We start from the raw sequence: 13,598 nt of genomic DNA, 5'->3' as shown, positions 1-13,598 counted from the left end.
AGGAAAGGAGGTTCTCACCCAAAATTTGACGGTACATGGCCCCGTCCATCGTCCCTTTGATGCGGTGAAGTTGTCCTGTCCCCTTAGCAGAAAAACACCCCCAAAGCATAATGTTTCCACCTCCATGTTTGACGGTGGGGATGGTGTTCTTGGGGTCATAGGCAGCATTCCTCCTCCAAACACGGCGAGTTGAGTTGATGCCAAAGAACTCCATTTTGATCTCATCTGCCCACAACACTTTCACCCAATTGTCCTCTGAATCATTCAGATGCTCATTGGCAAACTTCAGATGGGCATGTATGTGCTTTCTTGAGCAGCGGGACCTTGCGGGTGCTGCAGGATTTCAGTCCTTCACGGCGTAGTGTGTTACCAATTGTTTTCTTGGTGACTATGGTCCCAGCTGCCTTGAGATCATTGACAAGATCCTCCCGTGTAGTTCTGGGCTGATTCCTCACCGTTCTCATGATCATTACAACTCCACGAGGTGAGATCTTGCATGGAGCCCCAGGCCGAGGGAGATTGACAGTTCTTTTGTGTTTCTTTCATTTGTGAATAATCGCACCAACTGTTGTCACCTTCTCACCAAGCTGCTTGCTTGTAGCCCATTCCAGCCTTGTGTAGGTCTACAATCTTGTCCCTGACATCCTTGGAGAGCTGTTTGGTCTTGGCCATGGTGGAGAGTTTGGAATCTGATTGATTGATTACTTCTGTGGACAGGTGTCTTTTATACAGGTAACAAGCTGAGATTAGGAGCACTCCCTTTAAGAGTGTGCTCCTAATATCAGCTCGTTACCTGTATAAAAGACACCTGGGAGCCAGAAATCTTTCTGATTGAGAGGGGGTCAAATACTTATTTCCCTCATTAAAATGCAAACATTTTTGACATGCGTTTTTCTGGATTTTGTTGTTGTTATTCTGTCTCTCACTGTTCAAATAAACCTACCATTAAAATTATAGACTGATCATTTCTTTGTCAGTGGGCAAACGTACAAAATCAGCAGGGGATCAAATACTTTTTTCCCCTCACTGTAGGTGTATGTTTTTAGGTTAGGAGTACAGTTGGAATGTATTAAAATAATGCGAAGAGCCGTTCCAATTTACAAACTTTTCTTTTATGCAAGTTTTTTGAAGAACGCAACCTGTTTGTAAATCGAGGGATACCTGTACTGTACTCAAATGTTATCTTTCCATTGGCAGTCTTAAATTACAGATGAATAAAATTATACAAAGCATCTTATCAATAGAAATAATTGACCTTGTCATCATCAACTTTGACGATGGAAAAGTTGATTTTTGGATATAATAAGGCAACCATTGTGCCAACGATGCTTGATGCAGTTTCAAACGAGACGTCGTATCTAATGGCTAAATTTGGTTGTGAGAATTGATATTCAACTTACACGTGTGCAAAGGACAATTCACTTGTTTGGCTGTCGCGTGACAGAGGTAAGAACATCACGTGGCCTAACCCAATAAAACAACTATGAATTGTGATATTGGCTGTGAAAACCTACGTATTAATTTTATATAAGTAACACAATTTGAAATGAAAAGTTTTTCTAGAAGAACCGCGGGCTGATGGACTCATATATCCTACATGGTGCAGGGAGTTCCTAAAGGAGAAACTGTCTGAAGTGCATCAACAACAGGAGCAGGAGGAAGTGACAAGAACAGAGTTCTCGGAGCCCGTGGTGCAACCACTTGCTGTGACAGTGAACAGTGACAAAAAACCCATCAAGGGTACGCGTAGACACACCGGGTCACGTAAACACACCGGGTATGCGTAGACACACCGGGTACGCGTAGACACACCGGGTACGCGTAGACACGCCGGGTACGCGTAGACACACCGGGTACGCGTAGACACACCGGGTACGCGTAGACACACCGGGTACGCGTAGACACACAGGGTACGCGTAGACACACCGGGTACGCGTAGACACACCGGGTACGCGTAGACACACCGGGTATGCGTAGACACACAGGGTACGCGTAGACACACCGGGTATGCGTAGACACACCGGGTACGCGTAGACACACAGGGTACACGTAGACACACCGGATACGCGTAGACACACAGGGTACGCGTAGACACACCGGGTACGCGTAGACACACCGGGTAAGCGTAGACACTCCGGGTAGGCGTAGACACACCGAGTACGCGTAGACACACCGGGTACACGTAGACACACCGGGTTCGCGTAGACACACCGGGTACGCGTAGGCACCCTGGGTACGCGTAGGCACACCGGGTACGCATAGACACACCGGGTACACGTAGGCACACCAGGTACGCGTTGACACATTGAGTATGACATGACACCAGTAGCACATCTGGAATAAATCTTCTATGGTTCTTTCGGTAAAGTCACGTAGAATGAGAATAAAATAATAAAATAAAATAACACGATAAAATTCTCACGACATTTCGGCCACAACACAAGTGGCCTTCTTCAGGTGAAAGGAACAAATCTGTCGGGACGACAGAGCTTCAGTGACTTTACCGAAAGAACCAAAGAAGATGAATCCTTGCAGTCACGAAAGCTTTAAATCGAAATCTGGAATACAATTTAGGAAAAGACGTTTTAAAAAATAATCTCAATGTTTTGATCGAATCTGATATGCTGGATATGAGGCATATTTCGATGTAAGAATTAAGATAACATCACAAATATTTCCTCCTGCAATATCTACACGTTAACGATGAGTACTTGGTGCCTTGTTGCCGATTGCCGCTTGCTTTTCTCCTGCCAAAAGCCTCTCTTTCATGTCCACTCGCCATCCGCAGGCAAGAAGAGCGCTGCTCTGGAAAAGCCACTCTTTCACAAAGAGATGCGAGCCCCACTACTTCCCGGAAGTGTGGCCATCAGTGCGACATCTATGGCCATCGCCAAGGCCGCAGCCCGACTTAAAAGCTGCCCACTTTACAAGCACATTGCTTCCCTCTCCCACACAGAGGTAAGTGAAGACACCTTTAATGTGTATAATTACATTGTATAAGTTTTCGTACTTAACCAAGACATTTTTACTCATTTATGGTGCAATTCATGCAAACTGAAGGTTAAATTTAAGCAATCCAAAGTTGACCTTTTTCTTGCTAAATATATTTGTGTCCATCCCACCGACAAGCAAATATTCCCAATCGTTGAACCCTGCAAATTGGCAATTAAACATCCAGATGAATACAGATGTCATTATTCTCAGGACTAACACATAAGCAACGACTGAAAAGAACGGATTTAAATAACTGAAAAGTAAGCATGCACAATATTAGCAATCAATTAACACAGCATCTGTATATAATTGCATTCCTTCAATATTTTATGGTTGCAATCAGAAGTAAACTGTAATTGTGCTATTGCTGTAACAAAAATTGCAATAAGAGTTATTATGGGAGTAGGAGTTCCTTGCTCTTGTAGCTGTGTGTGAGTGAGGATGCCGTGTGATTATCATTAAACATGTCTCTTTGGGTGCCATTGCAGCCAAATGAAGGGAATATTTGGATAATCTCTCATACATAAGTCTAATAATATCGTCGTGTAAGTTAATTAAATAATGATAACAATATAATTATATATTAACATACAATATAAGTTACATTTAAATATGATATTGTATTATACATGGTGATGGTAGTAATTGTTGGTGTCGCATACTGCACATGCAGTATTAGTGGAGCGTTAACTGGCATAGTATGTGTTATTGTTATGAACACTCATAAATTGTAATCGTGGTATCACAGTGCATGCTTGTGGTTTAGTTATTTTGTCAGGTGGGTATTTATTTATTCAAACTCACATTGGCGAACAATGTGATTTAGGGTCACAAAATATGTTCACGGGTGTTGCACGTAGCCCGCGTCCCCCGGTTTTCGGCAGCTCTCGTTTCACCAGCTGTGGTTTCTGGCAGGGTTGGTGCAACAGCAGGTGCAGGAGAGTCACTGTGCGCGAGCACAACACCTTCTCAACGTGGCTGCTGCTCCTGCTGCTACTGCACATAGCATGTGGCTTTTGGTGACTCAAACCTGGTGGACACAACTGCAGTGATGACATAGGCACATGTTGCGTCTTGTTTAATAGGTACAACAAAAATTGAAAATTCCAGTCACTATGGTAACGGTGCTGTGCTGTGGAAAAGCATCACCAGGAAAGCTAAATCTTCTGAAAGAAGTGATGGTTCTGCCAAGACCAGGACTCACAGCTTCACAGGTACTAACACATTTGTGAAACGGATATCATCTTCATGAGCCCTGCTCTATCCACTTGTAGTGTGGTAAAATACGCGGTGCACACTGTTGGCCGAGGGCAACCGAGGGCAGGCAGGTGCACGTGTGCAACATGAGGTTGCACGAGCAAACCTCCACCTCATTAAGGGGAGAATCGGGTGCAGACGGGGTCGGTCCGGGGTTGCACGCTGACACCGGAGGTGTTGACAGGGAGACGTGCGATAAGGGGTGATTGATGGCTTGACAGGCGCCAGCCTGTCTGACCCTAAAGAGACACAAGGGAGGAGCTGGATAATTGGGAGGAGGATATAAGGAGGCGCGTGAGAGCGGAGCGGGAGTTTGGGTTGCTGGGACCAAGGTGAAGACATCTCGCCGCTGCCGCTCAAGCCAGGGATGGACCTCAACCCTCATGAGTCGACGGGCGGGTGATGGTTGATCCCCCCGCCCGGATCGGACGAGTGAGTGGGTCTGAGGGAACGTAGGCGAGGGCAGCGGCGCAGAGTGAGCGAAGCTGTGTGCAAGCCTCTGTGTGAGCGCTGCTGGGTGCAAGCTCTGTGTGAGCGCTGCTGGGTGCAAGCCTCTGTGTGAGCACTGCTGGGTGCAAACCTCTGTGTGAGTGCTGCTGTGTGCAAGCCTCTGTGTGAGCGAAGCTGTGTGCAAGCCTCTGTGTGAGCGAAGCTGTGTGCAAGCCTCTGTGTGTGCGAAGCTCTGTGCAAGCCTCTGTGTGAGCGCTGCTGTGGGCAAGCCTCTGTGGGAGCGCTGCTGTGTGCAAGCCTCTGTGGGGGCGAAGCTGTGTGCAACCCTCTGTGTGAGCGAAGCTGTGTGCAAGCCTCTGTGAGCGCTCCTGTGTGCGAGCCTCTGTGTGAGCGCTGCTGTGTGCAAGCCTCTGTGTGAGCGCTGCTGTGTGCGAGCCTCTGTGTGAGCGCTGCTGTGTGCGAGCCTCTGTGTGAGCAAAGCTGTGTGCAAGCCTCTGTGTGAGCACTGCTGTGTGCGAGCCTCTGTGAGTGCTGCTGTGTGCAAGCCTCTGTGTGACCGAAGCTGTGTGCGAGCCTCTGTGTGAGCGCTGCTGTGTGCAAGCCTCTGTGTGAGCGCTGCTGTGTGTGAGCCTCTGTGTGAGCGAAGCTGTGTTCAAGCCTCTGTGTGAGCGCTGCTGTGTGCGAGCCTCTGTGTGAGCGCCGCTGTGTGCAAGCCTCTGTGTGAGTGCTGCTGTGTGCAAGCCTCTGTGTGAGCGCTGCTGGGTGCAAGCTCTGTGTGCGGAGCTGTGAGTACGGAGCTGCTGAGAGGAAGAGCTACCGCAGGCAGGTCAGCGAGGTGTAAAGTAGTTAGGGGAAGTTAGTTAACAAAAGTGACCATATAGACAGAGACAGGAGTGCCTACAACTGGTGCAAGAATAGAGTAATAAAGTGTAAGCAGGTGACCTGTAATAACGTGTCCGACTGAGTGATTTTACAAGACACTACACACTAAATTTTGATTTAAAGCTTTCGTGACTGCAGTAATTCATATTCTTAGTTCTTTCGGTAAAGTCACGTTGAAGGGAAACAATAAAATAATAAAATATATCTAAAACAATAAAAATTCTCACGACGTTTCGACCATAACACAAACGGTCGTCATCAGGTGTGTCGGTTGGCATAAATTTATTTATTTTTAAACGGTGTATTTATTTATTTATAAAAAAAAACGTTAGCGCCACGCGCAGTGATTTGGCAGTTTATTTAGAAGGACTAGTCCATCTATGTTCTGAAAAGAGGAGGGGGGAGACGAAAAATGTAATGTATGCTGTCTGAAAGCCACTGTAAGCGTGAACAATCAATTAAGACCTGAAATGGTTTATCAAATCTTTCCAATGATTGCTAAGCCAGAATCCATCTTCTCGGTTGAAATTGTCTCTGTGCTTGTATATGTGGATAGCCTCATGAACGAATCTCTCATGGTAGCCAGATGGCTTACAAAGAACCTCTGTCTTGGAAAAGTCAATGTCATGTGAGCCTACTGAATTATAACAATGATCTGCCATGGCCGAGGTGTTGGTCCTACCGTGTTTAAGGTCTGCTTTGTGTTCACGAATGCGGTCCGAGACATGGCGTTTGGTTTCTCCAATGTAACTACTACCACAGAGGCAACTTAGTTTGTAGACACCAGGGTATTGTATGTCCGGAATCACATCTTTTACAGACGGAACCAGATCACGGATTTTATGTAATGTGTTGTTTTATATATATTATTTTATTGTTTCCCTTCAACGTGACTTTACCGAAAGAACTAAGAATACACTACACACTATTGGATGAAGGCCTCCCCAAGTCCTCCCTGTCTATTATCGTCTCGCCATGTAAACAATCCATTGAGTTCATTGCATATGTCCATCTCCACTGTGAACATCTTCCCGAGAGCTTTCCCCTCTCTTGGCGGCCTCTCCGTCATTAATCTAAACCATCGGCCATCATCCCAATTTTTTAATTAACAGTCAAACCGATGTCTCTAACCTGTGTGTGCTCTCTAAATCACGTGTTTACTCTTTCTGTCTCGCAGTGTAATTCCGAGTTTGCACCTCTCCATTCTCTGCACCGTTTGTCATTGCCATTGTTTACGATTCATTAGTCATAGCTTGATATGCATATAACATGGATTTGTTTCTCTTTAGGGATATTTATATGCTGCCTTGCATTATAAAATTGTGTGCCCTCTTGTTTGTATTTATGTATGTTGAACTTCTTACGCACCGTACGTGGCCAAGCATTCTAATCGGAGGTAAGATGTTGGTATAAAGAGAATACTGCCAATATTCTGTATATATTGGCCTTTCTTAAGACGTCATCAAGCTAAAATATTGACTTGGGTTTGTTTCTTGATGCACAGTGCCCATCCATAACTAAGTTGATGTTTGCCTTGTCAGGGTCTCAACATTATTTCTGAAATCCAGCATCAGATCATGAAACACGCAGAAGTGGTTCCCAAAACAGGGGTAAGTTGAATACTATAAATTCAGTTCTCAATAATGAACAAAAACCAGCCTATTGCGCAATGCAGCTGTGTACTAATTAGTTACTTTCAAGACCTTAGTCTTGCATAGATGAGAGGTAATATTTGGGAAATAAGCCTAAAACATTCTAACTCGAGGGAACTCCAAACTAGAGCTATAATCAAAAGCCGAAGAAAAAACACTCAAAATTAATGTTCCAAACATATCCTGTTCCCTGTTCTGCCGTAGTAACTTCACAAAACTTTGCGTTGTATTTCTATTTGCTCATCTGTATAGTACGATGCAACAAGTATTGTATACAACTAATGTTAAGACATCCTCACTCATGGTCGGTCTGCACATCACTCGTAAGAAATGGTGGTGGATGAACTTGGTTTGTATGTATGGCTTTTGAACTTCTTTCGCACCGTACGTAGCCAACCGTGCTAATCGGAGGTGTGGGGGATTTTGTTCCCTATGAGACGATGCACGTGGTCGGTGCTGTGGGGGCCCCGCTGATTGGATGCGACAAACTGGAGCGGCCTCTGGAGATCATTGAGGAGGTGGCAAGGAGCCTGGGTCTCACGGCAGGCGTCGACTTCCACTTGGCCCTCAACTGTGCCGCTCACGAAGTCATGGACTATGTGAGTGCCACACAGTGCACAGCGCAGTGATCTCAAAGCGTAGCTTGTCTGGATCTTCACCCGCTGATTTCTGCAGGCAAGGATTCATGTTTCACTGACTATTTTCCAGGTCACTGTAGACTTGAGTAGGCATGTGACGAGTAGCCACAACCACAGCAGGAGGTATACTGGATGTGGTGAGTAGATCCAGGTCGACCCAGTTGAATTAGGCCCTGACTACATGGTTTGAATCAGCCCCCGATGTGTTCTGGATACAAACCTTAAAAAATAGTTTTCACTTTAATAATTTAACTTTCTTGGTCTACATTATTGCAAATAGACAAATATTTCTCCCACAGCTCACACATCTGCCTTTTTCTGGCAAAGATGAAATGGCTCCTCTCTCCATGTGGCCAAGATGTTGGTAGATATGAATCAGATAGATTCAGAAAAAATAGGTTCTGCTAAGGAGTACATGTGCAGGAGGGGGTAAGGCTGGTTACTGAAAACAAGCATTGGAGCAGTCTCCATGAGTCCAGTGACCAAGGAGAAGAGTAGACCTAAGGCCAGATGGTGGGAGATTGTCAGGGCAGATCTTGGAGGTCTGCTGCATGCCTACTGTGCAGCATTTGCAGGCTCTAGCGGAGGTTTGAAAGCCCTGGTGTAGTGCGGTGGCATCGACAGCTTTGGCCGTGATGATGTCTTGATCTTGTTTGCACATGGCTGCGTGTGTTTGTCCTGCTACACAGGAGAAGGGCCGCTATGAGGTTGCCAGTGGGTCATTCAAAGCCACAACCGACATGGTGGAGCTGTACGTACAGCTGCTGGGCCAGCACCCAGCTGTCGTAGCGCTCATCGACCCCCTGTGCCCTGAGGTACCGTTTGTGAGCAGTAAGCGGTGTGAACTCAACGCTGTTCTCATACGTTTGTCGTCCTCAGCCGTGACCTATCCACTGGGCGATGATGAAGGCCAACCCACCTTGTCGCCATCCCCCATACTCTTGCGAATACTGTCTCGTTTGCACATGTTGGTATGTGGCTTTTTATTATCAGTTCAAAATTATGCAAGGGTAAAGATGCAAGTGAGAGGAGGGAGCAACACTACAGCATGCTGGCACGAAAATGTCATCCTGAAAGGTGTATTGGTATAGATGCAGAGATCCTCAGTAAGACAGAATATGGGACGATATGAAGGCATGGAGAGATGTTACTAACCAACGAGGCAGTACCTGGACATGGAGGCTGTTGATGATGATGCAGTCAGCTGTTAAATCGCTTTCTCGGTGAATGTGCTTGAGTAATGGTAGGTGTGGTGGTAGCTCTGTGGAAACGTTCATGGTTTGTCTCAAGTAAAAGTCACACATTTACTAATGTAAATTTTTTTAAAGTAATTTTTTTCCCATTCTAAATGTAAACCTTTTTACCAATTTGCCTGTGGGAATCTTTTCCCAGGACCATGAGCAGTGGCGTAGGCTCAGCTCAGCTGTTGGTGAAAAGTGTTTCATTTTCAATGAAAATTTCTGTCGCCTGGCTGAACTGGAAAATTTGGAACACATAACAGGAACACTGAAGGCCACTGGTGTGATTATCAAACACACCAACCAAGTGACCGTTTCTGACTTGCTGCAGGCTTCGAGATACTTGCAAGGTAAGAAGGCATCGTTTTTTGCTCACTTTCTTTATCACTGGTGATTCATGTTAAACTCATCATCAATTGTAACTAATATAGCACCTCGCATCCGCATGGCAGGCGTCAAAGGCCCCGAAAGGGTTTTGACATCGAAACCCACGCAAGGATAACAGAACCATGCGAGGCCTTACAAGGACTGTCTCCACTTTATATTCAGCAGCTAATTCAGTCTTGTGCCCCTTCAAGATCTTTAAGATCTACTTGTGGTGCCCTTCTACGTATACCTCCATCTCTGCTGTGCTCTTGGAGTGATCGGGCACTTACTGTGGTGGCCCCCCAGTTTTGGAACTCCCTCCTGGTGGCCCCCCAGTTGTGGGTCTCCCTAATAGTGGAGATGAGGATCTCCGACAGTGTAAATACTACTAAGTTTCAACTAAAAACTTAATTTTAAAACAACTTTCATCGCATCAGCTTTGGTCCTTTCTGACTCTTATTTTGCCGCAGGGTTCTCTCTTTATTACCTTTGTCCTTTTCATGCACAGCACCTGGAGACTTTGTGAAAGGCACTTAATAAGTGTCAATTATTATTATCTGAGCATGGTACTTGAGCACCGTGTTCTGGGCCCTTTTGGCCTTCATAGGTGTCCACTGCCAACGTTTACTCATGTATCCCACGTAACGATGTCATTTTGTTCTCTGTCTGTGTGTATTAGGCAAAGGGTTGTGTGTTGCTTTTGGTGCGTGTTCTGGAGATACACCAGATGGTAGTTTGGTGGACATGGTAAGATTGTGGAGGAATGTTAACAGAAATAAGGATTCCAAGGACTTAAAATTGGTTCAGTGTTTGTGTGTTTTACATCGGGTTCTTACTACAGAGGGTTTTATCACTACTCCCTGCGTTATGAGAGGTGCATTTCTTAAAAAAATTAACTCTTGTCAATGCTGTTGTCTATCCCACTTATGTAATGCAACGATTTTTTTCCAACATCAGGATTACTCTTTCTGTAGCACTCAACATTGTTTTCCCTTTGAAAATTACTTGGATGCAGAGAATATTCCCTCGCTGTGTGCATTTGTTGGCATTTCCCACTTCTGCCAGCTGATCTTGCAATGAATCACATCTTCAATGCTTTGTTGTCATACTTTTCCACTTGGCCTGAATCCTCCATGACCCTTTCCTGATAGCAATCGTATGTATTGCTTATTACGTGTTTTTTTTAAATCAGGCACAGTGGGATCAGCAGTAAAGTATGTATGTATATTGAACTTCTTTCACACCATATGTAGCCACCCGTGCTAACTGGAGGTGCGGGGCAAAGATTACAAACTAAACACAAAAAGCAGTTCTCAAGAATTTACTTTTCAATCTAGCTTTAAAAGTGCATAGCTCCAGTGGCTTCCTCATATCGGAAGGAAGAGTGTTCCAGACGGCCGCAGAAGCGCATCTGAACGTGCGCAACGCGGTGACCGTCTTTCTTTGATGGCCAGCCAGAAGCTGCTTGACCCACTCTCTCTTAGCTGAGCCTAAGAGAGAGTGGGTCAAGTGGGAGCTGGAGAATGATTACCTGAGTTAGAGGTACCGAGTGACGTTTGATGCGTATCGGCGTTTGTTGTACGAAGGCCCTTGGCATGGGGGCCTCTTTCTTGATCCTTGGAGGTGTTCTCCGTGGCGAGAGGGTGGCGCGCTACAATCACCTGGTGAAGATTGAGTGGGAGCTGCTGAAAGGAGACATGCTTGGTATGTATTTATGAGTGAATGTATGTGTATGTATTTGTGTATGTTGAACTTCTTTTGCACCATACGTAGCCATCCGTGCTAATGGAGGTGCGGGGGGGGCAGCGTGATACATTGTGGGTGGGCAGGAGAATGAGTCTCAATGGTGTGACAGTGGTTTGTGCACTGCATTTTGATTCCCAATTGTTGACTTATAAAACACTGGCATTTGTTATCTGAAATTGGCCTTGGCCTCCACTCAAGCTGAATTTTAACTGGAAAAAATGTTCCGCGACAGTGTTGCTTGATACAGTCTTTAGATGCATAATAACAAGCAGAGATACATTAACTAAACAATATGTCAAATATGTTTTCTAGATGTTCAGTATCTCCAACATGTTCTATATGGGAGATACCTACTTTGACATTTGAGCCAAGTTTTAAAGTTTGAACTCTACTCCAGAATTACTTCACGTCTCTTGATGAGCCATTCATGATATTAAACATATTGATCTCTTTTAAAATCTACCAACGATTTCCAATCTGGTAAAATTTATGCAATTAAACAGAGTAGATTTGTGTTACGTTTTAATGTTCAGACTGAAAATGCTTTACCAAAAATGTATGATATTCTCTTTTCAGAAATGAGTCAACCGTACACCTTTCCAGTAATCGCCGATGAAAGGAATCCTGATGCTTAGTGAGAGAGAAGGAGTTGTAAGGAATGTTCATGTGCTGATAGGTATGGCTTATTCTGGGATTATTGCTCTCAACTATGAAGTACTACTAATATTTTAGATACAAGTAAAATTATAATTTGTTCTGATAAAAATACAATTTAAAACATGGTAACATTCAGATGTAAAAATAAGCTCAGAGTTCTTACCAATGTAACAAATGCTACAAAAATGCGTAGGATGTGTGTGTCGTTGTGGATGTGATGTTTAACAATACACTTTTCTTAAAAAAGTAATTGAGAACTATTAAATAGCTATTGCGTATGCAGTATAGTTTATGTACGAGGAAAACAGTCTTGTTTGTTCACTACAAGACCTTTGTTGAAGACCAGATAAAAGCCTTGAGACCAAAAGTGTATTTTATTTATTTAAAGGATTGGCATAAACATTTTTATCTCAAGGTACAAGGGCTCACTTTCAAGACTTTCAGAGTTATACAATTTGATAGGCTCGGTGGTCATGTTTTTATAAAGACTTTCAAGACAAATTTAGCCCAATGCTTTTTGTTCATTAGTCATTGTAGAGGCGAGAGAGGGACGGCAGAATAGTTCTCAGAGCGACGAGCCAAAACAATCGGGTTTTACACCTTGTCCAGTGCATGGCCCCGGTGTCTCCCACCCATTGCTGTTGTTGAGACGACCAGGCATGGGTGGTGCCCTTCCTTGGCCTGGGCTGAGGCTGCTGCTGCTGCTGCTTTGAGGAGCTGCAGCAAAAGCGTAGGAAGGGGCAACAACGGCGCCAACACGATGCGGGACTCGTGCTGCAAAGACAAAGACCCCCCCGTATAGCTTTAACAGACTGTTGAGGCAAGTGCTGTTAGCGAGTAGCACCTGTGAAGACCGGCACGGTACACGAGGGGGTGGATAGCTAGCACCACGCCCAATCGCCTTTGTCTCCCCAGTGGCGATGTTCTTAGACACCGTGCCATGTACTCATTTGAGGCTGAGTCGACCTAGGGGAGGCTCAGTACCGGTTCAGATAATCATCACTGGTGATGGCCATGAGCAGGAATCAAACTCGGGTGGCCGGGTTCGTAGCGCAGCGCGCCACCGCTACACGACCACTTCCCACCTGCACATACGCATTCTGCCTGGACATACACACACACAACTCTAATGCCTGAATTGGCTTGCCCCTGTGCTCAGCTTCATCTGTACTTTAGTCTTAGTTTGCTCAAATCCCAAACCCTCACAACATGAGACGACCATAACGTTCCTTCGTCCCGTGCTGAGAATTAACAGCGGATTTTTGGACTTCATTATAATGCATCTTGAACTCAGAACAACGTGCCATGACAGTGTGTCTTTGATTTTGTTCTGATTTTTATTGCATTGCTGTGCTGCATTGCACAGTATTTGTCCTTGCTTTTTTTCATTTTGGTGACTCAAGTCACCCTTGCAAATTAGGCTGTCCTGCTCTCTTGAATTTCTACCTGGTATAACAAAATAAACTTAAAATGTGTCCCTTACAATTAGCATCTGTTCCCTCAGTCTTCTCTGATAAACTGGATTATATTAATTAAAATTCAGAGAGCAAATGTTTATTTTTAACATACTTTTTTATAACATGTATTTGTCTCAAATTATTAGCTTATAATTTAAATTTGAAGTTTATATCTATTAATCATTTCGCGATTAATCATTATTTTACACTTATTGTACAATTGTTACTCTTGCATTTGAGCTTGTATCGCAAGTATCCTTT

The 13,598-nt window shown here is 44.6% G+C and overlaps 1 protein-coding gene across 9 annotated transcripts in view; it reads left to right on the top strand.

The window, feature by feature from the left end:
- The window catches only part of ENO4 (enolase 4), a 29,067-nt gene extending 15,699 nt beyond the window's left edge, over positions 1-13,368 (top strand). For 7 of the 9 annotated variants that reach the window (XM_076070140.1, XM_076070143.1, XM_076070144.1 and 4 more), the window contains 8 exons: positions 1,607-1,740; positions 2,789-2,958; positions 4,080-4,208; positions 7,125-7,193; positions 7,673-7,834; positions 8,563-8,688; positions 9,266-9,461; positions 10,157-11,041. In XM_076070140.1, the coding sequence (XP_075926255.1) occupies positions 1,607-1,740; positions 2,789-2,958; positions 4,080-4,208; positions 7,125-7,193; positions 7,673-7,834; positions 8,563-8,688; positions 9,266-9,461; positions 10,157-10,557 (1,387 nt within the window). In that variant the 3' untranslated portion in view covers positions 10,558-11,041. Of the gene's footprint in view, positions 1-1,606; positions 1,741-2,788; positions 2,959-4,079; positions 4,209-7,124; positions 7,194-7,672; positions 7,835-8,562; positions 8,689-9,265; positions 9,462-10,156; positions 11,042-11,063; positions 11,182-11,799 lie in introns of those variants that run through there. The other 2 variants (XM_032961494.2, XM_032961495.2) reach the window with 2 other exon arrangements.
- Positions 13,369-13,598: the final 230 nt, after the last annotated feature.

This window comes from Petromyzon marinus, chromosome 27 (genome assembly GCF_048934315.1).
Source record: "Petromyzon marinus isolate PM22_M1 ecotype Great Lakes invasive population chromosome 27, UKy_Petmar_22M1.pri1.0, whole genome shotgun sequence".
Taxonomy (NCBI): Eukaryota; Metazoa; Chordata; class Hyperoartia; order Petromyzontiformes; family Petromyzontidae; genus Petromyzon; species Petromyzon marinus.
This window is presented reverse-complemented; position numbering and strand designations above follow the sequence as displayed.